Raw genomic sequence first — 27,903 nt, forward strand, 5'->3', positions numbered from 1 at the left:
AAAAACAGCATTAAAAACACAGCATTAAAACACTTCCAACTACAGTAAAAAAACAATTCAAGGAGCAGTAAAATGGAGCGGCATGGTCAAATTACGCACAGGCCAGGAAAAGCCTGGGTGAACAAGTGTGTTTTCAGGAGGGGTATGGAAGAAGTCACGTTTTCTGCCTCCCAAACTGCACGAGGGAGATCTTTCTAGCGGATGGGTGCCGTTACCGAGAGTGGGTACTTCATGGGGGCGTTCCATCCATTTTTGAATGATCAGCAGGGCCTCTGTGATGATCTTAAGGGCCGGCTGGGGATATATAAGGGAAGGCTGTCTGCTAGGTATCCTGGTCCCAAGTTGTTCAGGGCTTTGTACGATAATAACAGAACCTCGTACGTGGCTCGGTAGCTAATAGGCAGCCAGTGCAGTTCTTTAAACACAGGTATTATGTGAGCATAGCTGGGTGTCCCAGTGAGCACTCTGGCGGCTGCATTCTGCCCTAGCTGCAGCTTCTGAACTGCCCATGAGGGCAGCCCCACATAGAGCACATTGCAATAGTCTAATCATGAGGTTACCAGTGCATGGATCACCGTGGCCAGGCTATCCCTATCCAGGAACGGGCATAGTTGGCGTACTAATGGAAGTTGGTGATGGGCGCTCCGGGCCACCGAGGCGAGCTGGACAAAGCAACAAAGATGGATCTAGAAGCACCCCCAAACTATGGACCTGCTCCTTCGGAGAGAGTGCAACCCCCTCCAGAACCAGCAAACACCCCAGTCCCTGGACCTGGGAACTGCCAGCCCAGAGGGTTTAGTTGTATTTTTCTACAACTAAATTTGGGCAAAATAGCAAAGAGTAAAAAAGATGGTTTGCAAGTCGATGGAATCCATGTGACTCAGGAAGAGCTGGTCTGCTGCGGAATCCGTAGGTCAGATTCACAGAACACTAAACTCATTTGATTGCATTGCGGATTTCTCCAACATCCCTACCTCCAGCGCCATCTTTGTTTAGGTTTAAAGGATGAGTTCTGTGTTTTGGCACTTTGGCCCAGCTCTACCTTGTACTTAGGTTCTTGGGCAAGGTACCTTTCTTTCAGCCTCACCAGTTTGCCCTATGGGAAATGAGTGTTTTGCAGGGCCGGCCCTACCATGAGACAGAGTGAGGCAGTCGCCTCAGGAAGCAGATTTGGAAGCAGACAACCACAATAACCTCAAAACTCACTACAGAGGTGTTTTTCTCCTACAACTGAGAAAACGTCTTTTCTTTTACAAACCTATAAAACTGTTGCTGCCACCACTCTCCTCCTAGCTAGGAGAGAACCTTGCGTTTCTGTGTGTGTGTGTGTGTGTTTATACATATTGTGACTCTAGCTTGTTGTTGTTCAGTCGTTCAGTCATGTCCGACTCTTCGTGACCCCATGGACCATAGCATGCCAGGCCTTCCTGTCCTGCGCTCTCTCCCGGAGCATGCTCAAGTCCATATCCATTGCATCAGTGATGCTATCTAGCCATCTCATCCTCTGCCGTCCCCTTCTCCTTTTGCCTTCGATCTTTCCCAGCATCAGGGTCTTTTCCAGCGACTTTTCTCTCCGCATTAGGTGGCCAAAATATTTGAGCTTCAGCTTCAGTATCTGTCCTTCCAATGAGCAGTCAGGGTTGATTTCCTTTAGGATGGACTGATTTGACCTCCTTGCAGTCCAGGGGACTCGTAAGAATCTTCTCCAGCACCACAGTTCAAAAGCATCAATTCTTCGGCGCTCAGCCTTCCTTATAGTCCAGCTGTCATGGCAATACGTTACTACTGGGAAAACCATAGCTTTGATTAGACAGACCTTTGTCAGCAAGGTGATGTCTCTGCTTCTTACTATGCTGTCTAGGATTGCCATAGCTTTCCTCCCAAGGAGCAAGCGTCTTTTAATTTCATGGCTACAGTCACCATCTGCGGTGATCTTGGAGCCCAGGAAAATAAAATCTGTCACTGCTTCCATTTCTTCCTCTTCTGTATGCCAGGAAGTGATGGGGCCAGATGCCATAATCTTATTTTTTTTAATGTTGAGTTTCAAACCAGCTTTTGCACTCTCCACTTTCACCCTCCACAAGAGGCTCTTGAGATCCTCTTCGCTTTCTGCCATTAGGGTGGTATCGGCTGCGTATCTGAGGTTGTTGATAATTCTCCTGGCAATCTTAATTCCAACCTGTGATTCATCCATCCTGGCATTTTTCATGATGTACTCTGCATATAAATTAAATAAGCAGGGCAACAATATACAGCCTTGTCATGCTCCTTTCCCAATTTTGAACCAATCAGTTGTTCCATGTCCAGTTCTTACTGTTCAGCCTCAGCTTCTTTGGCCTCAGTGGTTGGGGCATAGACTTGAATTACTGTGATGTTGAATGGTTTGCCTTGGATTCATACTGAGATCATTCTATCGTTTTTGAGATTGTACCCCAGTACTGCTTTTCCCACCCTTTTGTTGACTATGAGTGCTACTCCATTTCTTCTAAGGGATTCTTGCCCACAGTAGTAGATATAATGGTCACCTGAATTAAATTCGCCCATGCCTGTCCATTTGAGTTCGCTGATTCCCAAGATGTCGATGTTCAATCTTGCCATCTCATGTTTGACCACCTCCAGCTTACCTTGATTCATTCATCTGACATTCCAGGTTCTTAAACAATATTGTTCTTTACAGCATCGGACTTTCTTTTCACCACCAGACACATCCACAGCTGAGTGTCTTTTCGGCTTTGGCCCAGCCTCTTCACTCTTTCTGGCGCTACTTGGAAATTCCCTCTGCTCTTCCCCAGTAGTATATTGGACATCTTCCGACCTGAGGGGCTCATCTTCCAGCGTCATATCTTTTTGCCTTGTGATACATTCCATGGGGTTTTCTCGGCAAGAATACTGGAGTGGGTTGCCATTTCCTTCTCCAGTGGACCACATTTTGTCAGAACTCTCCACCATGACCTGTCCATCTTGGGTGGCCCTGCACGGCATAGCTTATGGCTTCACTGAGTTATGCAAGCCCCTTCGCCACAACAAGGCAGTGATCCATGAAGGGGGACTCTAGCTTATTACATTCTTATTATCATCAAATCTTTTCCCTGTTAATAATGAGACTGAGAATGATGTGGTTTGTATTAAGAAAAAAAAACTAAGCTCTATTTACAAAAGGATAAGATGTTTCAAGTTAGTTGGTGTAACGTGATAAAGCATGGCTGCCTCATGTTTTTATTAAATCCTTGCATACTCCACCCCATCTAACAATGGTCTTTAAAATAATAATTAAACCTCCCTCCTCCTCCCAGGGAATCGATCCACCTCCAAAGCTAGAGCCCAGAATCCTTCCTAACCCTCAAGCCACCAAACCCCATCTGACCCCTCAAGACCAACCCAGCTCCTGTTACTCTCGCTCTCTCCCAGCAATAAAAACCCACAGCTGATCTGGAGACAGTATTTAAATCCTGAACATCCCAGTTCCCCCCTCCCACCTGCTTTCCAAAGCCTTAAAGAGGCAAGACATGTTATACTACATCAACCATGCAAACAGACATTATAATAGACAATTAAACCATAAAATAATATACCGTTTCGTCACAGTGCCAGTCATCATACGGACATCAGATGAGCCCTGCTGAATCAGACCAAAGACCTACCTAGCCTAGCATTCTGTTCCCACACTGGCCAGCTAGATGCCCCAACGAGAAGCCCACAAGCAGGACATGATTGCAACAGCACTATCCTGCCCATGTTCCCCAGCAACTGGTATCCAGAGGCATTCTCTCTCTGATACTGGAAGGAATATATAAGCTGTTGAAACTAAGCACCCACTGATGCCCTTACCTTCAATGAATTTATCTAATCCCCTTTTAAAGCCATCCAAATTGGTGGCCATCGTTACATCTTCTACTAGAGAATTCCATAGTTTAAATCAGTGCTGTGTGAAGAAGTCCTTCCTTTGCTTTGTCCTGAATCTCCCACCAATCAGCTTCATGGGAGGACCCCTTTGGGTTCTCCCTTTATGAGAGAGGGAAAGAGCTTCCCCCATCCCCATTCTCTGTACCATGCATCATTTTGTACACCTCTACCATATCTTGCTTTGCTCACCATTTTTGTAAGCTAAACAAACCCAGCTGTTGTAATGTTCCCTTGTAGGGGAGTTGCTCCAACCCCTTGATCATTGTAGTTGCCCTTTCTGTACTTTTTCCAACTCTACAGTATCCCTTTTCAGGTGCAGTGACCGTGCAGTGTGGTTGCACCATAGATTTGTATAAAAGGAGCATGATCTTGGCAGTTTTATTCTCAGTTCCTTTCCTAATGATGCCTAACATGGAATTTGCTTTTTTTCACAGCAGCTGTACACTGGATTGTCATCTTCATCGAGCTGTTCACCACAACCCCAAGAGCGTTCTCGGTCAGCTACCACCAGCTCAGATCCCATCAGCGTACACGTGAAGTTAGGATTTTTGGCCCAGTGTGCATCATTTTTTGAAGTGGTTTTACCAACTGCCTTGAAAAAGCAGTTTTATATTCGAGATGCATCGAGAACAAAAGAAGTCAGCCACTGCTGCTTTCCCATCTATTTTGAAGCTGTTGTTTTGATCCCTTGTGATCCTTAGGATTAAACTGTTGCATAATAATGAATGATAGAACTTTGTCCTCCGATGTGCCACCAAATGACCTTTCAGCCTGTAAGAACAAGGAAGTGGGAATCCTCTATGTTTGATCCAAGAAGAAGCCAGCAAATATTTCCTCTTGGCCCCACCCAACCCAAGGTGTTTTTTTTTCCTCTTCCATCTTATTCCCATGAAGGATCTGCCCACATTTGCTGATCAGACTATAAAGGGCTCCGTTCCCAGCAAATCCCACAACTTGGAGCAGAGCAGGTGAGGCTTATGATGACTTCTGGGACCCTTCTTGTCACTTAGATCAGGCAGGGGATGGATTGGCTGTTGAGAAATGGATCCATGTCCCCTCTCTTTAATTCTTACAGCTTGCCTGTTGACCTGGCTTTCTACACCACACTGGGTTCTGTTCTTTCCCTCTCACCATGCTAGAACCGAATGGGGTCATCCCATGAAGCTGATGGGTGGGACATCCAGGACAGATTAAAGGAAGAATTTCTTCACACAGCACAGACTTAAACTATGGAATTCGCTACCACAAGACGTACTGATGACCGCCACCTTGGATGGCTTTAAAGGGGATTAGACAGATTCCTGGAGGAGGAGGCTATCAAGGGCTACTAGTCCCGATGGCTCTATGCCACCTCCAGTACCAGAGGCAGCATGCCTATGTACACCAGTTGCTGGGGAACTTGGGCGGGAGGGTGCTGTTCCACTCATGTCCTACTCGTGAGCTTCCCATTGGGGCCGCTGGTGGCCACTGTGTGACCAGAATGCTGGACTAGATGGACCTTGCACCTTAGGGGCAACTAAAATGATCAAGGGGCTGGAGCAACTCCCCTGTGGGGGAAGATCACTACAGCTGGGATGGTTTAGCCTGGGGAAAAGGCAAGTGGGGGAGACATGATAGAGGTGTACAAAAGTGTGCATGGTGTGAATGTGGATAGGGAGACATTTTTCTCCCTCTTTCATAATACCAGAACCTGGGCATCTGGTTGGCACTGTGTGAGCTAGATGGTCTGATCCAGCAGGGCGCTTCTTATGTTCTTAGGAGCTAATGAATCTGCTTTATCCTTAGCTAGATGCAGGGATGGTTTGATCTGTTTCGGTTTCTCGTTTTTCCAGTCTTAAATTCGGTTCATCCCAGACTTTGAGAATTTTCTCAATCTTACATTTGATCCGTCCCAAATTTTGCGAAGGTTTTTTTTTGAGGTTTGCATGAAAATTTGTACATACTTTTGTGTGTATTTCTCCCAAGACATGCATTTGTGTACTCAATTTTGACTAATGTACACCTGTTTTGCAAGCAATTTTCCTAATGTGATGTCTTTTCAAAAGTTATTTTTCATGAATATATGCATATTTGTGTGCACTTTCCCTAATATACACATTTTTGGACACAGTTCCTGACTGAAGGTGAATTTTGGAGAAGTGTGAGTTCTGGTTAAAAAGTGTGATGTTAGATCCGTTCTCATTCAGATGTGAATTTCTCCACCATCCCTAGCGAGATGCTTGGTCCATCTAGCCCAGAACAATCTCCTAGCAGCCTCTCCCCAGGGTCTTCTACCGGACATCTTGAACTCTAGAGGCTGGGGGTTGCACCTGGGACCTCTTGTATGTAAAGCATGTGTTCTACCACCGGACTACTGGCAGTCCCAGAGCCCTTCGTCCCTCCAGCCCGGGACTGTCTACTGACTCTCCATGGTCTGTGGTTCTGATGTCTTTCCCAGTGGGAACCTTTTTACTAGAGATGTGAGGGACCAAAACTGGGACCTTTAAAAACTAGCCAACACCAGCAGCAAAACAGATGCTCCCCTACTGTGCAATGCCCTTTCCCATAAGCAGCCAGCTTTCACTTCTGGAGGCTGTGGGCCCCAGGAACGGCACTTGAACCCACTACGTTTGCGTTGTTTGCTCTTTCCCACGGATCTACTGGCCAAGTCACGTCCTGCATCTGGGGGTCGGCTTCTGCCTTGCAGACCTAAATGGCTAATGGATATTTAATCCACAAAAAAGAATGACTCTGATGCGGATATTTCTTCAAGGCATATCAAAGACTTGGGATTAGAAACAAGCGTTGAAATCCGGTTTATTACAGCAATGACGCACCATGCGTTTTGCCCCTAAACGGGAGTCAGACTGAAGCTTTGCTATGTGCTTTGAACTAGGAACTTTGGGTCTTGCAAACGTTCCTTCAGCTCAGGTCTTGCAAAGCTTCCCTTAAGCTTGTCAGTAACCTTGCTCAGGAAACATACATGAAAATGCCTGGATAACAGACAAGAGATTTTTATGTTTTACTTTTTTAGGGAGAGAGAGATGCGTGCAATTTTAAGAAGGGATTGTGGTTTATGGTGTGAATCCTAAGTTAACTCTTTGGTAAATAGATTTGCAGGGTGCTAAAATTGTTTATTATCCCCCTGCCCCCGAACAGCTTGCAGCCCAATTCAAAATCCAATAATCCTTCCTTTTTTTTTCAGAGATGGAGGGAATTATGGCATTGCTGCGCCTCTTGATGGCTTTTGGCCTCTTGCTGGCACCTGAATCTTCCTCGGAAGGTAACATCACGATTGCTATTTCTCTTCCAGTAATCCAGTTCCCCTTTCAGGGTCATAATATCCGTGGTGGGATTCAGGAAAGGAGTCACTGATTTTTATTTTTTTAAAGTATGTGTGAGGAACTAATTGTGTGGGAGCCATCTTTGCATTTCTGGCAGGCTGTCTTGTATTGTAGAGTTTGGGCATATTTTTAGGGGGGAGATTTATGCAAATCTTTGAGGGAGATGAATCTTATGACTGGGGGTGGGCAGGGAGATACAGCTGCTTAGAGTGCCTCTCTCAGCCCCTTTGCTGCCTGAAGGTGGCAGGAGGATGGAACCAAAACCCAAGATGGCTTATTTGAGTATGGCTTATATATAGCCACTCATCTAGTCACCTAGGGTGAGTCACCTTCAGGCTCTTGGTGTCCTATAAAGGATTTAATGTAAGCTTTGGACAGGCTGGGCTAGTTTAAACAAAAGTCAGGGGGAAGGTAAATGCTTTTGCTTTTTTTGGTAAGACTCTCCTAGATGTCACATAATGCCACCAGTGTGTATGGCCTAGATGGCTTTACATGGGGGATGAGACAAATTCATAGAGGATGATGAGGTCTGAAACCCCCAGCTCTTAGGCCTGGCAGTGAAATGGAATCTCCATGTTTAGAGGCAGCATATCCCTGGCTATCAGTTGATGGAGATCAACAGCCTTTTCCTCCATGCCCTTCTCCCGGGTTTCCCACTGACGAATCTAGAGGGCCTGTGTTGGAAGCAGGATACTGGGCTTGTTGGCCCTTTGCTCTGAGCCAGCAGGGCTTCTCTTATGTTCTTGGTCCTCTCTCTTTTAAAGTAGTTCTCTCTGAGCATATGACGGATTCTGACCTTTTAAGCAGCATTAATGAAGCCAAGCAGCTGGTGGATGAAGCGTACAAGTTCTCCAGAGAGAGGTGAGCTTATTTCGTGTCAAACTGCGGAGAACTGATGATCATTCCTCCCTCCCTTTCTTTACTGTATTTATGGACTGCCTTTCACCCATCACAGACCCGGAGAGACAAAGAAGTTCAAGCAACTCGCATTTCGGGTTTAGGAATAGGTCTAAAACAAAACAAGAGGCAAAAAAGTCTAACCAAAATAGCAGCAGCAGCAGCAGCGAGGCAATTGAAACAAAGCATTAGAATAAAGAAAAAGACAGCAGAATAAACTAGCTGAACCCAATCTGTGAAGGTACTTATGACAAAGGTATGTCCTCACACATGCTCTCTCCAAAAGGAGCAGAGGAACTGTGCTTGTGAAAGCCCCAGTGCAAAGCAGTTCCAAAGAAGAGGAGCCGTAACAGACAAGGCCCTGCTCCTTGTTGAGGACAGCCTTATGCTCATACTAGAGGGTATTCCCTAGAGCAGGGCTTCCTTCATACAGTGCCATCAATATACTTGGCATGATCCAGAGCAAGACAAGAAGAAGAAGAAAAAAAGCTCACTGCTCCAAGTAGCTTGCAATCTCAGTTTCAACAGTGATAGAAGGAACAATACACACTATGGAAGGGAGGTGGCAAAGGAGAAGTAGATGTGTGAAGGATCTGCGGGAACCACTCCAACCTTCCTGCGAGGTAGGGCCGCTCTGGAACTGATCCCAGCTCTCCTACAAAAATAGGACTGGCTAAACCCGGCCTTCCAGTCCCCCAAAATACCCAGTAGCCACCCTCCTATGCCAAGAGGCACTGAAATTAGTACTGAGGTTATGCAGGGAAATCACACCAACTAAAAGTTGGATAAAGGTTTATTAAAATAAAAATAAGGGGGTAGGGGGAAAGAGAAGAATGGAAGTAGCAAGTTACACAAGAGGGTACAAAGCCAAATTACTGAACTATATACAGAGAGCTTCATGAATGCACACCCAAGCAAAATAATAACACTACCTGCCTATCCTTGCATACCTAAGTATGGATCTCCCCAGAGAGCAACCAGCCATCTGCAGGTGCAGGACCACCAGGATGAAGGGAGACCCCATGCCTTGACCTCAGCCCCCTTTTAAAGCCCAGCACTGGCAACCCAGGGCAGATTTTCCTTCAGCCAGTCACCGACTCAGCCCCTGGGTGGGCTGCCCTGGCCTCCGAGAGGCTGGAAATCCCACCCACTCCAGCTGTTCTCACTTCCCCATTAGCAGGGACTCCACCTGGCCTGGAGCGAAGGGCCAAGGAGCCTCTAGGTCACACACAATCCCAGGTGGTTACATTAGATGGGACAACAAGGCCTAATCCCCTGATAGAAAACAGGCTGTCATTCTTGACAAGATGTTGTTATTTATTTGTTTATTTGTTTGTTTATTTAACAGATGAATATACCATATCTAAAAAATATCTCTAAGCAATTTACAAAGCAAAGATTCAAATACATCATAATAATTGTTGTTGTAGAGTCGTTCAGTCATGTCCGACTCTTCGTGACCCCATGGACCATAGCACGCCAGGCCTTCCTGTCCTGCGCTCACTCCCGGAGCGTGCTCAAGTTCATATTCATTGCATCGGTGATGCTATCTAGCCATCTCATCCTCTGCCGTCCCCTTCTCCTTTTGCCTTCAGTCTTTCCCAGCATCAGGGTCTTTTCCAGGGAGTTTTCTCTTAGCATTAGGTGGCCAAAATATTGGAGCTTCATCTTCAGTATCTGTCCTTCCAATGAGCACTCAGGGTTGATTTCCTTTAGGATTGACTGATCTGACCTCCTTGCAGTCCAGGGGACTCGTAAGAGTCTTCTCCAGCACCACAGTTCGAAAGCATCAATTCTTCGGTGATCATAATAATTACAAAAACACTATTTCAATGTATTATAATGTTATATACCTTGCATAATTTATAACATTATAACGTTGTAATATTTTAAATATGTTGTCTAACTTTATAACGTTATGATATAATGTAATGGATGTTCTATCTGACATCGCTCCCTCTAAGAGCGAACTCAGGTGCTGCGTGCCAATGGCAATGTGGTCAAAATGGGGCCCACTGAGAAACAACAGGGGTGTGTCTGCATGCTCAGGGAAGCTCCAAGGGTCGCTGAAGTAAAAAAAAAAAATGTAGGGGGGCAACCCCCCCAAGCAACAACAGGCTGACCTGCTACCCCAGAGGAGGAGGAGAGGAAGAACAGTTTCTCAAGAAACATGGAAGGGTGAAAATGGTTTCTCTCCTTTGGATGAAGTTTCCCTGTTGTTGGTTCTAAAGAACTCATGGCATAAACCTGCCCTTAGCAACACCTGTTCTGGCAATTTTGAGCATTTTCTAGCCACCCTGTTGCCACCTCCCCGTACTTCTCTTTCCAGAGGAAAGGTGAACTTGGACAAGGCCCATGCCTCCCCCTATGATTTTCTGAAACGTTTAAAGGAGCCAGTAGCTGGAGCCAGGACTGCGATCCGAGCCGCAAGTTACATGGAGATGACTTTGGACCTCCTGAAGATGAAGTTGCAGAAGACATGGCCGGGAGAGTTAAACATCACAGGTATCATCTGGATTAATCAAGTAAAAGCTTCAGTAGCTGGTTTTAAAAACATCCCAGTTCATGGGAGCCCTGGAGGACTAGCTTCTTGTTATGCTCAAAAAAGAAGTCAGATTCCTCCTCCAGCTCCTCCTTCTCTTTAATCTCACAGAATTTAGGCAACATATTTTTCCTCCTTAAATGTAACTTCTTTAAAAGAAAAACCATCCATCGGGCATTGTTTGCAAAAGGAAGGCAACATCTGCGCGACAATGTTTTGTTTTTGATGGATTTCTCATTTAGATGTCCTAAGCAGCAAGCACAAGGACATCATCTTCAGGCTGACGGGTTGTGACTACGTGATCCGCCAAGTCAGGTGTCCGGAGAGCAGCCCTTACCGGACAATCACTGGAGAATGCAACAACAGGTAAGGACCCGTCACTGTAGCCCGATTCACACAGAACCGCTTGGTGGTTTTGCTTAGCGAACTGCATTGAGACGAAAGCGTTTAATGTTGTTTCTGTGCTGTTTGGATATGGATTTATTGTTGTCATGTTTTTATGTATTACGAGCAAATGGACCCGGCTTTGCCCAGAGTAGAAGAACCCATAATTTGATATATTTTGGCCTCTGACCCCAGTTATGCAGCTGTCAGAACTGGACATGTTATGCCTGCCCCGTCTGAGTGAAGCCATGCCAGTTGGTGGCCCTAGGCACAGCCCCTGTTATGGGGCACCCCATTGCCCCTTACGGGTGGGCTCTGTCTGCTCTATTTCCCTGAGGGGCTGCTATCTCACAGTAGAGGGTAGGGGGCAGGCATATATCCTTGTCCCTCGACCTTCTAACCTTCCCTGGCTTCAAACTCTATGGACTGCAGTCTGCAAGGCTATGCACTGGTTAGGGAAGTCTGTCACCTAGTGACTGAAGTTGTTACTGCAGGCTTCAAACGCAGAAACACATTCCAATTAATTAAAATCAATGCATTAAAAACAATTAACCCTGCTGTGCACATCCTTAGGCTTCCCTTAGTACATATGCCAGGTTTCCGGTGTCTAGATTTCGTGGTCCTGGAGCTTTGGTACGAGTGGTCAGATAGACAGACACACATGATCTTTTATTATTTTAGACTGTTTTTATTTGAATTATTGTACGCCGCCTTGGTGACATTTGGGAAAAGGCAGTATAGAAATACTCCTAATATGTTACGAATAAATGCAAATCAATTGTGAATCATTAAACAAATAAACGGCATTTTAAAGTTCAGAGAAGCCCGAAATCTGGTGGATGGCTGAGCTCCAGTCCACAGATTAGCCCGTGAACTGCGGATCAGGTCGTTTTGTATTGGAATCTGCAAGTGCAAATAGCATTGGGATTCCTCAAGCAACTTGCAAAAGAACCCCCAGGCATGATGGGGGGAAGGATTTCCACATGCATGTCCTCTAAGGGCACAATCCTAGACATGTTTAGACAGAAAAAAAGTCCTATAACTCCCAGCATGCCCCTGCCAGCCACCTCCCAGCTGGGGCATGCTGGGAGTCCTTTTTTCTGTCTAAACATGCATAGGATTGCATTGTAAGGCTACCACTGGCTGCTGGTCTTGATGGCTCTGTGCCACCTCCAGGAGCAGAGGCAGTGTGCCTGTGACACCAGTTGCCGGGGACCATGGGCGGGAGGTGCTTGGGCACTCCGGTCCTGCTTGCGGGTCTCCCGTGGGCAGCTGGTTGGCCACTGTGTGAACAGGATGCCGGGTGAGATGGCCCCGTGGTCTGGTCCACCCTCAGGGCTCCTCCCCTTCTGCTGCGATGCACGCCCCTCCCTTCCCTTCCCGTTCTAGGGAGCACCCGCACTTTGGGGCGTCCAACCATGGCTACGCCCGCTGGCTTCCGGCGGAGTATGAGGACGGGGTGTCTCTTCCGAAGGGCTTGATTGCGGGCCAGCTGTACAACGGACATCCCCTCCCGCTGGTAAGAGCTGGGGGCTCCGGGGGCTCCTCGGGGCAACTTCTGGAGGAGCAGCATTAGGGTGGAACCGGACAGAGGGCTGTGGGTCGGTGGGGAGCCGTTGGGCCTTACTTGTGGGGGCGACGTGGCGATCAGCACATGGCCGTAGGAGAGGTCAGGACGGGGGCCCCAATCCAGCCCTCCTGGGGTCCCCAGATGGCCACGCCGCCTTCACGCCAGCTACCCATCGTCTGCCGACTGTCTGGGGATATCCCGGCTCTTGCTCACTCCCCGCCCCCCAGCCTAGATGGTCGAAATGCCGCTTCTCAGGCTTTGTCACTGGCCGGAAGAGTGTGAAGTTAAAAGATGCTGGTTTGCGGGGGGGGGGGTGATTTTGGCTCCACTCCACTGAAATGCGGCCCCCGAGAGCTGTCCTTGGGCCGCAGGATCTTGAAAGAGGTTCAGCACCCCGCTGCAAGATGCTGGTTTATCATTACACAGAGTCAGAGCCAGGGGCGCTCCACACAGTCTGCTCTGCAGCGGTCCGGATTTTGAGCAAGCAAGGTTGGATTCTGCAGCCTGTGTGCACTGTGCAGCTGGAGCCCATCTCCATGCGTTCCGCCTATTTTACCATCATTTATTCTACTTCTGCTGATGGGGAGGGGTCATGCAGGCCAGCAAGACCCCTCCCCCATCCCCAGCTGCTGCCGCAAATCAGATCCAGCCCCTTCCCTTTGAGGAGGAAACAGTTTAGAGAGCTGGAGACAGTCAGTGTCAACAGTACTGGACTAAATGGGCCCATAGTCTGACCCAGTATAAGGCAGCTTCCTATGAACTGACCCCTGTTGGGGGGAGGGCTGTAGCTTAGTGGGAGGAAACCCGTGCTTTCCCTGGAGAAGGTCCCAGGATCCATCCCCCACCATTTTCAGTGAAGAGAGGATCTAGTGGCAGGGCTAGGAAAGACCTTTCTTTCTCCCCCGCTCTGCCTGTGAGCCTAGAGCAGATGTAGTCAACCTGGTGCAATCCAGATGTGTTTGGACTACAGCTCCCAAAAGCCCCAGCCAGCATGCCCAGTGGTCAGGGAGGACGGGCATTGTAGCCCAAACATCCTGGAGGCACTCGGTATGGGGAAGGCTGAGCCAGAACAATCTTGGTAGGTAACCTGGTACCCTCCAGATGTTTTTGGACTATGACTCCTATCAGCCCCAGTCAGCCCCAGTCAGCAGGGCCAATGTCCAGGGATTGTGGGAGTTGCAGTCCTAAACATCTGGAGGGCACCAGGTTGTTTACCATGGGCCTAGCAAGCTGCTACCACTCACGATTCCATGGGACTATTGCCCACTGGGTGGGAGGGGGTCGCAGTTCCCTTGGCGGTGCTGCTGGGGGATTTCTGGAGCTGTGGCCCACGGGTGCTTCACCCCTCGCAGGTGCGGAGCATTTCCAACAAAATCATCACCACCGCCAATGAGAACGTCACAGATGATGAGGAGCGCTCTCTGGCCTTCATGCACTGGGGCCAGTGGGTCGACCACGACATGGATTTAGCCCCTATGACACAAACCAGCATCCAGAATAAAGAAGTCCACTGTAATACCAGTTGCAACTATGCACCCCCGTGCTTCCCAATCAAGGTAACGGAAAGCTCTTATGAGATTCTTAGGGTGAGGGGAACAAGTGTAGTGTTGTACGCAAGGCAGAGGGCAGTTTCTCTGGGACACCTATTGGCTGATGCCTGTGACGTCACCTCCCTCAATCCCTGGGTCAGTTTTCACTTAAAAACAAACACAAACTATTTGTTTGGATGTGGGCTTTTTTCACTTCGTTAAGAGGATGAATGTATAACCAGGTTTATGCCTCTTTGCTATGTACGTTTGGGGCACAAGTCAAATGTTTGAGTGGGAGCTGAGCTCACACAGTATTTGACAACCCCACCATGACTAAAGCAGCCTTCCCCAATAATCACTGTTAATTGATGGCTGGTGATGACAACTAAGTAGAACTTCCATATCCAAGGGCAGTCTATCTCCGAATACCCATTGTCACCACCAGCAGCCACTCCAGCAGCCCTGTTGAAAGACCTCTTGCTTTCCCCCCCCTTCTTCCCTCCTCATTCCTTTTTCCTTTTTTGTCATGTCTTCTTAGATTGTAAGCCTGAGGGCAGGAACTGTCTTCTTTTTATTGATTGTACATAAGCTGTTCTGGGAGCTCTTTCAACTGAGGAGTGGGATAAAAAGGCTTTAAACAAACAAATAAGTTCATAGATAACCACAATTCAGCAGAATGAAGTGGACATGACCACGGAGGTTTTGATTCAGGGACTGTTTTCTACAGATCCCCCCCGGAGATCCACGGATTACAAAGCCGGGCGTCTGCATGCCATTCATTCGAAGCGCCCCTGTTTGCAACCCCACAACATTTATCCGCGAGCAGCTCAACGCTATCACATCGTTCCTGGACGCAAACACGGTGTACGGGAGTGAGGAGCCTTTGGCCCGGAGTCTGCGCAACCACAGCAACTCTCTGGGATTGATGGCGCTCAACCAGAACTTCACAGACGCAGGATTGGGGCTGCTGCCCTTTGAGAACAATTCCAAGAGCCTCTGTCTCTACACGAACAAAACCGCCAACATCCGCTGTTTTAAAGCAGGTACGTCTTAGCCGGTTGTTGTTTTTAAACACCAGGCTGAGTTGCAGATCATATTCTTGCATAGAACTTGCTTTTAAGTTGTGTGTTCAGTTCTGGGACCCTGCCCATAATTAGCTACTGTAACAACGGCAGAAAAAATGATGCAAAATAGTAAAAGTTGGAGAATATTTTATTCTATGTTAAATGCTTATAGTAGGTGTCCCCAACCTGGTGCCTTCCAGATGTGTTGGACTGGGGAATGCTGGGACTTGTAGTCCCTAAGGCTGTGTGTTGCCAGGAAATCTGGCCCTTTTGGGGCTCACTGGATTTCTGTGGCGCCCCTGACTCAGCTTGCATTTTCAAGCTGAGCTGTGGGTTTTTCTCGAAATCCGGAAACTTTTTCCTTTTTAAAATACAATGTGTGTAAATAGAACTTTGCACAAATTGCACTTGCAATTTGCACAAATTTCTTTTTATGCAAATACCCCACCCCCAGAAAATCCACAAACTGGCCCAACTTGATGCAAATTGAGTCAAGCTGGCTCATGGGGAAATGAAACGAAGTCCGGGGAGCCGAGCTGATGAAATCCCGGTGAACGCCATCCCCTGGATGGGTTCCTTTGACATCCCTAAGTCCCACACAGGTCGGGGAACTTTGGCTTATGCTGTGCCCACTTCCTTGCAACGCACAAAAAGTTTCCCAGCACGTGGAACTGCATGAAATACTGGCACCACTCCCGCTGGAGCCGATTGGAGGAAGGGTTGTGAGTCAGAGCTGATAGAGCACATGCTTTGCATGCTGAAGGTCCCAGGTTCGATTCCTGTTCAGTGTAGGGTGTCGAAAGAATCCTGCCTGAAACCTGGAGAGCCGTTGCTGCCATTCAGTGTGACCCACACTGGGCCAGAGGGACCAGGGTCTGATACGGGCTGAGCCAGCGTCCTATGCTTTGTGGGATCTGGGTGTTTTAAAAAGGGAGGAATCTTCCAGAAATAACAGGGATGTCCGTGTGCCATGTTTTTAATCTTGCAGGGGATACTAGAGTGACTGTGAACCTCGGACTGACAGCCATCCATACCTTGTTCGTCCGGGAACATAACCGCTTGGCCACGGAACTGAAGAGGTTGAATCCCCATTGGGATGGGGAGAAGCTCTATCAGGAAGCCCGGAAGATAGTTGGCGCAATGATTCAGGTACTGAACACTCTCTCTTCTTCGTCTCACTTCAGTTCACTTCAGTTCACTTCCTTTCCTTTCCTTTATTTATTTATTTATTTATTGCATTTATACCCCGCCTTTCTCCCTCTCGCAAGGAACTCAAGGCGGCTTACATTATCCTCCTCCTCACCATTGTATCCTCACAACAACAGCCCTGTGAGGTAGGTTGGGCTGAGAGTCTGTGACTGGCCCAAAGTCACCCCGTGAGCTGCCATGGCCAAGTGGGGACTAGAACCCAGATCTCCCAGCTCCCAGTCCGTCACTCTCACCACTACACTACACTGGCTTTCCTTTCCTTTCCTTTCCTTTCCTTTCCTTTCCTTTCCTTTCCTTTCCTTTCCTTTCCTTTCCTTTCCTTTCCTTTCCTTTCCTTTCCTTTCCTTTCCTTTCCTTTCCTTTTCATTGATTACGTTTCTATACTACTGAATAGCCAAATCTCTCTGGCCGGTTTACAAAGATAAAATGCCTTAAAAATACAATGCTGTACATAATATAAAAACATTTGCATCCAAACATATAAACAGAAAGAACACACAAACACATCTCTAACAATTTTAACAATCAACAATAAGAAATCCCAAGACCCGATTAAAAACCTTAACATCTGCTGCGAAATGCCTGGAAGTAAAAGGTCTTAAACTGCTGCTGAAAAGGTAACAATGTTGGTGCCAGGCAGGCTTTGCTGGGGAGATCGTTCCAAAATTGGGGGTCCACCCCCGAGAAGGCCCTCTCTCTTGTGCCACCCTCCAAGCCTCCCTCAGAGGGAGCACCTGGAAGAGGGCCTGAGATGATAAGCGTAGTGTGCAGGAGGGTTCATGTCTCATGAGTGGCTGGAGCAATCTAAATAATGTGGTTTCAGATCTTAACTTGGCGTTATTTTACTATTGCATCATACCGATTGTACTAAGTATTTTGGTGTTATGTTTCTTAAATGGTAGTTTTTGTTTTCTGAGTAGCTCTTTTATTTTTGCTTCCATCACAGATTATCACCTTCAGAGACTACCTGCCCCTCATGCTGGGCACTGAAATGAATAAGCAGTTGCCGTTGTACAAGGGGTACAACGACTCCGTGGACCCCACCGTCTCAAACGTCTTCTCCCTGGCCTTCCGTTTCGGACATGGTTCCATCCCGCCCTTTGTGCCTCGCCTGGATGAACATTTCAAGCCCCTGGCTCCATACTATAGTCCCCCACTTCATCTCACATTCTGCGCTTCGTGGAGGGTTGTGATGGAAGGTCAGCGTGAGCTCTGCCCGCCATGGCACTCGCACTGGACATGGGCAAAAGTGAATGGGCTCAAAATGCAGCCTTAAAGATGGAGGTTGTGCTTTCAGGAATAATTTTCTAAGCCTGCCACAGGGTGCTTCCAGATGAGGCTTTTATGGTGCCACTGCCCTGCCTCGGGGTCAAAGCCACACATTCTGCTAATTATGTAGCATTCAGCTGAGCCTTACCTTTATCTTTTAAAAAAAGAGGAAAAAAGCCTCCATCCATGACTCCAATGGAGGTCTTTTCATTCCCTTTTTTAAAACCTCTGCTCAGGAGGGGAGATTTGGGGAAGCAAAGAGCTTGAGGGGGAAGGTTTAATCTTCCCCTCCCGGTGTGCAGTGGTCCTGATTCAAATCCAGGCCTAGCTACATACTACCTAATTAATGGGATGTGTGGCTTGACTCTCATTTACAGAACTTTATGGGGTTCCAGGCGATGATGTCTCCCACTCATATCACCTTCTCATGTTTTCCCACTGGTTCTCCTGTCTTTTTTCTTACTGCGGAAAATCTGTGATGGAAAAATAAGATGGAACAGCTGCACAAGGCCTTCAGTTTGCTGGTTCTAGGAGCCATCCCTCTGAAACACCCACGACAGTCATTTCTGAAAAGCATGGGTGCCGAACCTCTGCCAGCCTGGGGGCCAAATTCTATTTTGGAGAAGCTTTCAGGGGCCACATTCTGGGGGTGGGTGGGGCCGAAGGCAAAGGAGGCAGGACTGAAAATACCAGAAATACCTGCCTATCATAGCTTCAAGCTCTGGAGAGGCATTTCAACTTTTTAGAATGGGGGGAAAATATACAAACGTCAGGAAGCCATCAAGCAAAAGTCAGGAAACCACTAAACAATCAGTGGCTGGGGAAAGGGGGCGGGGCCAGGGGAAGGGGGCATGGCCTTCTGGGGACCTCCAGAGGGCCAGATTGGGACAATGCTGAGGTAGATGGACCAGAGGTCTGAGTTGATGTAAGTCACCTTCTGAAGTTGCTGTTTATATCAGCCCTTTACTGAGAACCATGAGGACTGGAATCTGACTTCACTTTTAAGGGACAGACTGTACCTCAGGGGCAGAACATCTGCTTTGCATGTGAAACATCCCAGGTTCAGTCCCCGGCGTCTCCAAGTAAGGCAGGGAAAGACCCCTCTGTGAAGCCCTGGAGCCATTACTGCCAGTCAGTTGTAGACCAGCCCTCCCCAACCCGGCGCCCTCCAGATGTGTTCAACTACAATTCCCACCATCCACCAGCCAGCATGTAGTCCATTGCATCTGGAGGGCTCCAGGTTGGGCATGGCTGTTCTGGGCAGTCCTGAGCGAGATGGACCAATTGTCTGACTGTGTATAAAGCCCTCAAATGAAATTGCTTGGGCAGTCAGAGGCCTACTGATTTTGAGTGTGGAAAGGAAGCTGTCCCTTAAAAAACAAAGCCCAGCAGAAGCATTGGCTAGAGAGCTCCTCCCTTCAGGGTCACCGATGCCTTTCTCCGCCAGGTGGTGTTGACCCTCTTCTCCGAGGCTTGCTGGCCGACCATTCCAAGTTGATGAAGCAGAACCAGATGATGGTGGTGGAGCTCCAGGAGCGACTCTTCGAGCAAGTGGAAGAGATCGGCCTGGACCTGTCTTCTCTGAACCTGCAGCGGGGGAGAGACCATGGCCTGCCAGGTAGGCCCGCTTGATCGCACAGTTGTTGCCCCTGCCCCAAGATCTTCGATGCTTGTGCCATTTTGTGGAGTGGTGAGAAGACCCAGGGTAGCTTTGTGGGATAAGATTGGTGCCCATCAGAGGAGAGACCGATGTGTCTGTGATACCTTTACAGAGATACAAGCCGAGCAGATCAGTCTCACGGGCAAGGCAGCATCATCCTGACACAACAGCAGTCCCCAAAAGCCAACAGAAGGCTCCAAATGCCCGACTGCTGGATCCCCCCACTTTCTATGGCCAATTTAAAATGCTGCTGTTGTCTCATCTTGCCTATGCTTCTTTAGCAGTTTTGCATCTTTTCTTTTCTTGACATTTTCTTCATTCTTTTTTCTTTTTTCTTCCTTCCTTTGTTCTCTTTCTCTCTCTTTCTCTCTCTCCTGCTCCTTCCTTCCTTCTTCTCTCCTTTCTTTCTTTCTTTCTTTCTTTCTTTCTTTCTCTTTCTTTCTCTCTCTCTCTCTTTCTTTCTCCCTCTCCCTCTCCCTCCCTCTCTTTCTCTCTTTCTCTCTCTCTCTCCTTTCTCCCTCCCTTCCCCTCTCTCTCTCTCCTTCCTTCCTTCCTTCCTTCCTTCCTTCCTTCCTTCCTTCATTTTCTCTCTCTCTCTGTCCTTTCTTCTCTCTCTCTCTGACTGTTTTATTCCTGTCCCAGACATGGTAGTTGTGCACAGCTTCAGTTATCTCCCATAGTGGAACCCAGATAAACTACAGGCCGGCCTCCCCCAACATGGTGCCATCCAGATGTGTTGAACTACAAATCTCAGCTGGGGACGATGGGCGGTTTAGCCCAGCACCTTTGGAGGGCACCGCGCTGGGGAAGGCCACTCCAGCTACTAAGAAAATTGCTTCTATCCACCCCCAGCTAGGAGATCACGCAGTACTTCTAGACAGAGAGAACCACCTGTGTGTAGAAGATGGACCATTGTGTGTTGTTATGCAGGGCCCAGGAAGGTGCCCTCTCCGCAGTCCCCTCTACCCCTGCGAGAGGTACCCAAACCTGCTCTTCCATGGCACCCAGATCCTCTGCTTCCCTTGGATCCAGCACCCGAGGTGGGACAGCACTGAGCATCCTTTTCTGCTCTCCCTCTGCTAGGATACAATGCTTGGAGGCGTTTCTGTGGCCTTTCTGAACCAGCCAATGAAGCTGAACTTGCCGCCGTGCTGCACAACCCTACGCTGGCAAAGAAGTTTGTGGACATTTACGGGACCCCAGCCAACATTGACATCTGGATCGGGGCGATGGCTGAACCCTTTGTCCCCCAGGGGAGGGTGGGCCCCCTCCTGGCATGCCTCCTCGGACTCCAGTTCCGCAAAGTCCGAGATGGAGACAGGTGGGTGGACTTTTGACTCTCTGCTTCCTTGTTATTTCCTTTTTCGAGTGAGCCGGCTACCGTGGGTCAACGTTCAGGGTGTAATTGGAGCTCAGGACCTCTCTTCCAGGCTCCGGCTCAGTAAGGGCGAGGAGGGGCAGCACAGAGTTTTTGGCAGTGATGTGCAGAAGGCTGGCATCGGCAAGCACCCACCAAAATGTAGACCCCGGTTGGGGCGCATTGCCTCGCCATCTTGTTCCAGGCATTTGGTTAGCCATGGTGGGAAACAGCACCGCTGGTCTAAATGGGCCTTTGGTCTGATCCAGCCAGGCTCTTCTGGGGAACGTAAATAACATCAATGAAAGCAGTCTCCATGAAAAAGTCTAGAACAAGGGTGGGGAACCTCGGGTCCATTGGCCAAATCTGGCCGGGGTCCCAATTTGGCCCTCCAAGTTTCTGCAGATGGCCACGTCCCCTCTTCCTGGCCACACCCCTTTCCCCTTAACGCTGATCCCTTGGTAGTATTCCAGCTTCTGCATGTTCCCCCACCCCCATTCTAAAAGGTTGACATTCCTCTCCTAGCACTTAGTTACAGAAGGAAGAGCTTTAAGCAAAAATGTGCTGGGTTTTTTTGTATTTTGGCCCAACCCCTTTTGCCTTTGGTCCCACCCACCATTGGAATGCGGCCCCCAAGACCTTCTCTGAAATGGAATTTGGCCCTCGGTCAGAAAGAGTCCCTTGCTGGATTTGAAATAGGGCCGTGGTTCTGGTTTGCCTTCCCGAGACCATGCCGACTGGCCGCTTTCATCCCTGTGCCCTCTGTCTTGGCAGATACTGGTGGGAGAACCCCGGGGTGTTCACACCACAGCAACGCCACGCCCTGAGCAGCGACTCATTTTCGCGCATCATTTGCGACAACACACACATCACGGAGGTGCCGAGGGACACTTTCAAGAGGAACCGCTATCCGAGCGGCTTCGTGAACTGCAATGAAATCAGAGGACTTGACTTGTCTGCTTGGAAAGAATAGAGTGGAAATAGGGGGTTGGGGGGATGTGGGGTGTCTTGACACCCTCTTGCTTTGCGGAGGACCACCTAAGTTTAGTTTGAGCCAGAACTCAGGAAGGTTTAGCCCTAGGACAGTCTTTCTCAGCTGTGGGATGCACCCCTGAGCACACACAGAGTGCCTTTCTCTTTCGCCACAGAGCAGTGATAGTGCAAGATAGCACAGACAGCTTCGGCTATTGGGCGGTATAGAAATAAATAAATAAATAAATAAATAAAGATAACGACATACCCAAGATCGGGCCAAATGGCTGCTGCGCTTAGGGGTATGGCTTCCAGCTGGATTGGAGTCTGCAGCATCTCGTTTGAAGAATTAGAAACTGGGTACGGAGGGAGGGATGTTAACCGGGATATTGGTCTGTTCCTCTTCCTGCCCCCCTTTCCCAACATCTGGACGGGGATATCCCCAGACCTTGCGGGTAGGAAATGTTATAGGAAGGCTTGCGGGCTGTCTGGAGATGATGGGAGTTGTAGTCCAACACACCTGGAGGATGCCAAATTAAGGAAAGCTGGTCCAGACCAGGGGTGTTACTCCTCTGGCCCATGAGGGAAATCTGGCCAGCTTGGGGTCCCAATCCAGGCCCCTGGCCCCACCCCCTTTCCCCTCACCCCCAATTTTTGGGGGGTTTCCTGGCTTTTGTGCAGTCCCTCCCCGCCCACTTTAAACAGTCAAAATTCCTCTCCTAAGGCTGAGTTGCTGGCAGGAACAGCTTATGCCACGATGTGCTGGTGTTTTTGGCCCTACCCTTTGGCCCCATTCACCCCTGGAATGAGGCCCCGCAACTTCTCCAAAATTGAATATGGCCCTCAGGCTGAAAGGGGGTTGGCACCCCTGGCCTGGACAGATCCTTTGAGCCTGCGCTGACAGAGGAAGACGGAGGGACACTGCCCCAGGCCCAAAACACGCCCTCATTATACCTGTGTCAAAATGAGGGACGCATCTCCCCGTAAATCACCTCACGCTGAAATTCCAGAAAAGCTCTACCACAGAGGAAGTTGATGGGCCCAATTTGGGGTGGCCCAGACCTGACGCACAGCTGCACAAGCTGCCCCATTGGCACAAACTGCCCCATTGAAACAACCCAATGAGTCCTGAGGCTGACTAGCTTGGGCGGTTCTTTGGTTCCTGGTAGACGAGAGATTATTGTCTTTGGGCCAAACAGGATGCAAAAGATCTGTGATCCGGGAGGACTTGTGAGTTTGTTCCCGCCCCACACACACACAGCCACAGCCACACACACAGACGTACGTTGCTAATAGCAGCTTTGGGGGAGATTTAGCTTGGGTGGAAAGCAGAGAAGAGAGCTGTACCCCCCATGTCTGAGATCCATTTCCCTGGTCTTCGAAGAAACCCCTGGGGCAACTGTGAAGCAACACTAGGAGAAGCTAATCATGGCTTGCTTACATCACACTTAACATGACCCTTAAGGATGTGTGTCTGTCTGTCCATCTGTCACTGCCATAGCTCCAAGACCATAAAACGTAGACACCTGAAACTTGGCATAAATACTAAGGGGACCTTAGGGGTGTGCATCTCTGGGTTATTTTGTTTTTCAAATGCATTACTTAATTTTAATAAATTTAAATGTGTCCATGTGTTTAAAGCTTGGAGTACCAGCATCGGTCAGTGGGTGGCAGCACACAGCTGTGCAGTCCATACAGTTTGACGCTACAGGAGACTAGTAGGCTGAGGGACAGTGTCAGACACCTGTCCCTCTGCCCTGCTGTGGGGCAGCCCCTCCTCAGTGGAATGGAGTGGAAAGATCTCTCCCTCAGGGGGCTGCAGGGGTGCGCCATGGCAGGGCCTGTTCTGAAGGGGCGCAACAGGCTTGGCTTTGCTGAAGAGAGTGTGTCCAACTCTGACAGCTGTATGCTTGCATCAACGTAAGGGCTGTTCCTTACAATCCTTTTTACACTCAAACAATTGCCTAGATGTAATTTTGGGAATGAGGCGTATTTATTTTTTAAGGCTGGGTTATGGAAATTGCCACATCACTGATAGAAATGGATAGATACATGAATCTGCGTAAAAGCTTTCTGGACACAGAAGTATACATGCTTATGAATTCAGACCATTGTTCCATGTACATCTTTCCAGGTGCTTCTGGAAACACCTTTATGCAAGTAATACTCAGATTTAAGGCTGAGCGCCTTCTTTTTGTGGATTCACTTGTTCTTGTCTATTTCACTTCTGCCTGAATCCTGGGAAGCCCTGTTGAACCCACAGAACAAGCAAACTGCCAGCTTGGGTCAGGGTGCTGCTGCTGCTGTTCTTTGAGGTTTAAAAAGCCAGTGCCATTGGCAAGTAAGGGAAGCGCTGGATTCATTTGGACAAAGGAAAAGCTCTGCAAACTGTGCCAATCCATGAATACTACTTTGCCAAACCTGGGCTGCTGGAGAGCTCAGCCTGATGTCTGGGATTCGAAGAAGATTGGATTTTAACTACTACTTGCTGGATGTGTCTTTGGGAGAGCCCATAACACACCGGCAGGATTTGGGGCAGAGGAGGGAAATGCCACCAGTGAGATTCCCTTTCCCTTCTGAGATTCCCTTTCCTTGAAAGTTAGGGCTGAGCAAAAACAGCACACCCAAAATGTATTTATTTTAACTATTTGGTTTTGAGAGTTCTAAGCTGCCTTTTAGGGCACAGCCCTAAAGGAAAAGAAAACACAATTCCTATAAAATATAATCATAGGAAAGCAGCGGCTGAGCATTGCAGAACTCAGCACCACACCCTTACCAAGTGTAAAAGGCCAAAACCAGCAGTTTAAACCAGCAGGAGTGCAAGCCATGCAAAAATCGCCTAGAGCAGGTTCCCCAATGCAGGGCCCACGGGAGCTGTGGTGCCCACAGGACCGCCATTGGCACCCATGAAGCTCCCTGCCTCTTTCAAAAGAATTGCTTGAAGAAAAACTTTGGAAAATGTCCATGTGTCTTCTTTCTCTCCCCTCCACCGCTTTGCCGTGCTATTTCCCCCTCCCTCTCAGCCTCTAACTTTCCTATTTCTCTCCCCTGCCCCTCTTTAGCTCACTTTAGCCAGTCCCCCATGGCAGCCATTACATGACTAGCCACTTCCTCAGTGGAAGCCATTTTGTGGTGGTGCCCACAGCAGTTTCTCAAAGTCCCAGATATTCCCAGGGGACCAGAAGGGTTGGGACCTGTGGGCTAGAGGATCTCCAAGGTCCCTTCTGACTCTGAGATTTATTTATTTATGTGTGGCATTTATATGCTGCTGAATATAACAAAATCTCTCAGTGGTTCACAATATTAAAATATAATATTAAAAACACATCAAAGCCCAGCATTAAAAACACTTCCAAGTACAGTAAAAAAAATTTAAGAAGCAGTACCTTGGAAGACAGAAACAAAATTCAAAGTGATCTTGATAGACTGGAACGCTGGGCAGAAAACAACAGAATGAAATTTAATAGGGATAAATGCCAAGTTCTGCACCTAGGAAAAAGAAACCAAATGCACACTTACAAGATGGGAGATAACGTGGCTCAACAACACTACAAGCGAGAAGGATCTTGGAATTGTTGTCGATCACAAGCTGAATATGAGCCAACAATGTGATGTGGCTGCAAAAAAGGCAAATGCTATTTTGGGCTGCATTAATAGAAGCATAGCTTCCAAATCCCAGGACGTCCTAGCTGCCCTCTACTCAGCACTGGTTAGGCCTCATCTGGAGTACTGTGTCCAGTTCTGGGCATGCACTTGAAGAAGGATGAAGACAAGCTGGAGAGGGTTCAGAGGAAGGCAACAAGGATGATCAGGGGACTGGAAACAAAGCCCTATGAAGAGAGACTGAAAGAACTGGGCATGTTTAGCCTTGAGAAGAGAAGACTGAGGGGAGATATGATGGTGCTCTTCAAGTCCTTGAAAGGTTGTCCCAGAGAGGAAGGCCAGGATCTCTTCTCGATCATCCCAGAGTGCAGGACACGGAAGAATGGGCTCCAGTTACAGGAAGCCAGATTCCGGCTGAACATCAGGACAAATGTCCTGACTGTTAGAGCAATACGACAATGGAACCCATTCCCTAGGGCAGTGGTGGGCTCTCCCATGCTGGAGGCATTCAAGACAAGGCTGGACCGCCACCTGTCAGGGATGCTCCGACTTGGATTCCTGCATTGAGCAGGGGTTGGACTGGATGGCCTTATAGGCTCCTTCCAACCCTACTATTCTATGATTCTAAAATGAAGCAGCATAATTAATTTACTTACGGTGCAGGGAAAGCCTGGGTGACAAGTGTGTTGTCAGGAGGCGTTTGATGTCACATTTTCTGTCACCCGAACTACACAAGGGGGGTTTTCTAGATGGTGGCTGTGAAGGTTTGAGGCCTACAGAGGCAAAGGGGGGAAAGGGTCAGGCTTAGAGGCCTCCAGTCTTCTGTGGGGAGGGGGTAACCCTGAGAGGGTTAGTTTCATTCCCCCAGCTAAGTATCAATTTCATTTCTCCACTTAAGTTTCATTTCTTCAGGTTTGAAGCAGTACTTTCTGTTCTGAGGGAGGAAGGTGTATAAAGAGAGCCGGTAAGAGCAGAGGCAGCCAGAGCCTGAAGTGAGAGCAGAGCCTGAAGAGGAGGCTAGAAAAGTCTAAGCACAGCTAGGGTAAAGAAACTTGAGTTTTGAAACTTGTATCGTCTTTTAAGGCCTTTTGTATCACTCAGCTCTATTGTGTAAATACCTTTAGTTGTCATTGCTTTCTTTAATTCACTAGTAAACTATTGTGGTTAAACCCTGTGTCTGGAGTGTCAATCACCCCACGTCTACAGCCTAAACCCCATGTTACTGGGAAGGGGAAGTTCAAAAGAAGGAAGGTGGGACACTTAAGGAGGCAAGAGATCCTTAAGAAGTTGCCCAGGGGGTCCAGGTTATAAGAGGAACCCTGACAGTGGGTGCCGCTACAGAGAAGGCCTGCTATCTGGGTATTTCATGGCAACATTCTATTTGTTTTGGAATGACAAGCAAGGTCTCCTCTGCCGAGCTTAAAGGTTGCCTTGGTATGTACGAGGGAAGGCAGTCTGCTAGGTATCTTGGGTATACATGTCCCTTGTGAGGGAGATCCACAAATCTGGGGCCACCACCAAAAATGCCCTGTGTCTAGCACCTGCCAATCTGACAGGCAGAAGGGCTTCTGAGGCCAGTCTCTAGGCTTGGGAAGGTTCATAGGGATGTGAGGGGTTCTTCAAAGAACCTGACCCCAAACCATATAGGGCAGAAGTGGGTAACTTCTGGCTCTCCAGATGTTTTGACTTACAACTCCCATTATCCCTTATTGACTCTGTAGTCTAGGGCTGATGGAGTTGTAGGCCTAAACAGCTGAAGTTGCCCACCCCTGATAGAGGGCTTTGAAAGTCAACATACCTTCTAAGCTCCTAGTCCTCACCTCCTATTGAGGTCATGAACACATGGTCAACATGGGCCATGCAGCCTCCTTTTTGTCCATCCAGAACCAACTGCTGGATATTTGGCAAGCTGGAAATTCTCAAATGATGAAGATGCCCAATTATGACCAGTCGTGGAGGTGCCCCCCGCCCCATGTGGCAGATCAGTCCTTCTTTTTGGACATGCTGTCTAGACCAGGGATGGGGAATGTGAACGAGAATCCTGAAAATAAATAAATGCGCAGGGAGAGAATCCCAAACATAAATCCCCAAAATAAATGCACGTGGGCCCAAATGACAGTGGGACAAATGTGCCTTCGGGCCCCACGATGTTGCCTGCTTCTTATTTAAATGTTTGAGTGCTTCTTGGAAGGAACGGGCAGGACCCACCATAGCACAATGTTCTGTGTTCTCCTCCACTCCACTCTCTCTCCCAGCCCAACGCCTCACCCAATGGGGCGGCAGAACCCCCATTCCTGTGCTACTTATGTACTACTCGATGTGTATCCCTGCCTTTCCACCAAAAATGGCGCTCCAGGTTGTATGCCCTGGTTGTGGGCTGACAATATTTAGAGGTGCCAAGATAGTGATAAGCCAGTTCCAGGTTTGCTTACAAGGAGACTTTATTGAGTACTTACAGCGCACAGGCATACCCAGTGGTTGGATCAGACAGTTTCTCTGAACCCAGAGCCAAGGGGTAAGATGGGTTTTATATATACCATACATGTTAGCAATGAGGCAGCATGATAGCAGCAAGAGTTAAAGTTCATCTGAAACTTTCCCAGCATAGACTAACAGTGCTT

General features: G+C 48.3%; 1 protein-coding gene across 6 annotated transcripts; it reads left to right on the plus strand.

The window, feature by feature from the left end:
• The first annotated feature begins 4,694 nt into the window (after nt 1-4,694).
• On the plus strand, nt 4,695-26,442 carry LOC146335068 (myeloperoxidase-like). 6 transcript variants are annotated; one of them, XM_084823008.1, is made up of 14 exons: nt 4,820-4,871; nt 4,979-5,154; nt 7,088-7,165; nt 7,994-8,087; nt 10,453-10,628; nt 10,908-11,031; nt 12,439-12,568; nt 13,972-14,175; nt 14,876-15,191; nt 16,201-16,361; nt 17,368-17,620; nt 19,138-19,308; nt 20,434-20,671; nt 21,482-26,442. In XM_084823008.1, the coding sequence occupies exons 2-14, from the start codon at nt 5,133-5,135 to the stop codon at nt 21,678-21,680; spliced, it is 2,166 nt and encodes a 721-aa protein (XP_084679134.1). In that variant the 5' UTR covers nt 4,820-4,871; nt 4,979-5,132; the 3' UTR covers nt 21,681-26,442. The 6 variants fall into 6 exon arrangements, with proteins under 6 accessions (XP_084679137.1, XP_084679139.1, XP_084679134.1 ...); XM_084823009.1 differs by having other exon boundaries at nt 4,979-5,074; nt 7,991-8,087; XM_084823007.1 differs by having other exon boundaries at nt 4,853-4,871; nt 7,991-8,087.
• The last annotated feature ends 1,461 nt before the right edge of the window (nt 26,443-27,903 follow it).

Source organism: Heloderma suspectum, chromosome 16 (genome assembly GCF_057233095.1).
Source record: "Heloderma suspectum isolate Gila_16-S chromosome 16, 16-S_ref, whole genome shotgun sequence".
NCBI classification, from domain to species: domain Eukaryota; kingdom Metazoa; phylum Chordata; class Lepidosauria; order Squamata; family Helodermatidae; genus Heloderma; species Heloderma suspectum.

Excerpts from the sequence above, each read along its gene's own strand:
- LOC146335068 (XM_084823007.1), top strand. The coding sequence starts at position 5,133 with ATGGAATTCGCTACCACAAGAC. Across the intron at positions 8,088-10,452 it reads TACAAGTTCTCCAGAGAGAG|AGGAAAGGTGAACTTGGACA; the intron begins GTGAGCTTATTT and ends TTCTCTTTCCAG. Across the intron at positions 19,309-20,433 it reads GAGAGACCATGGCCTGCCAG|GATACAATGCTTGGAGGCGT; the intron begins GTAGGCCCGCTT and ends TCCCTCTGCTAG.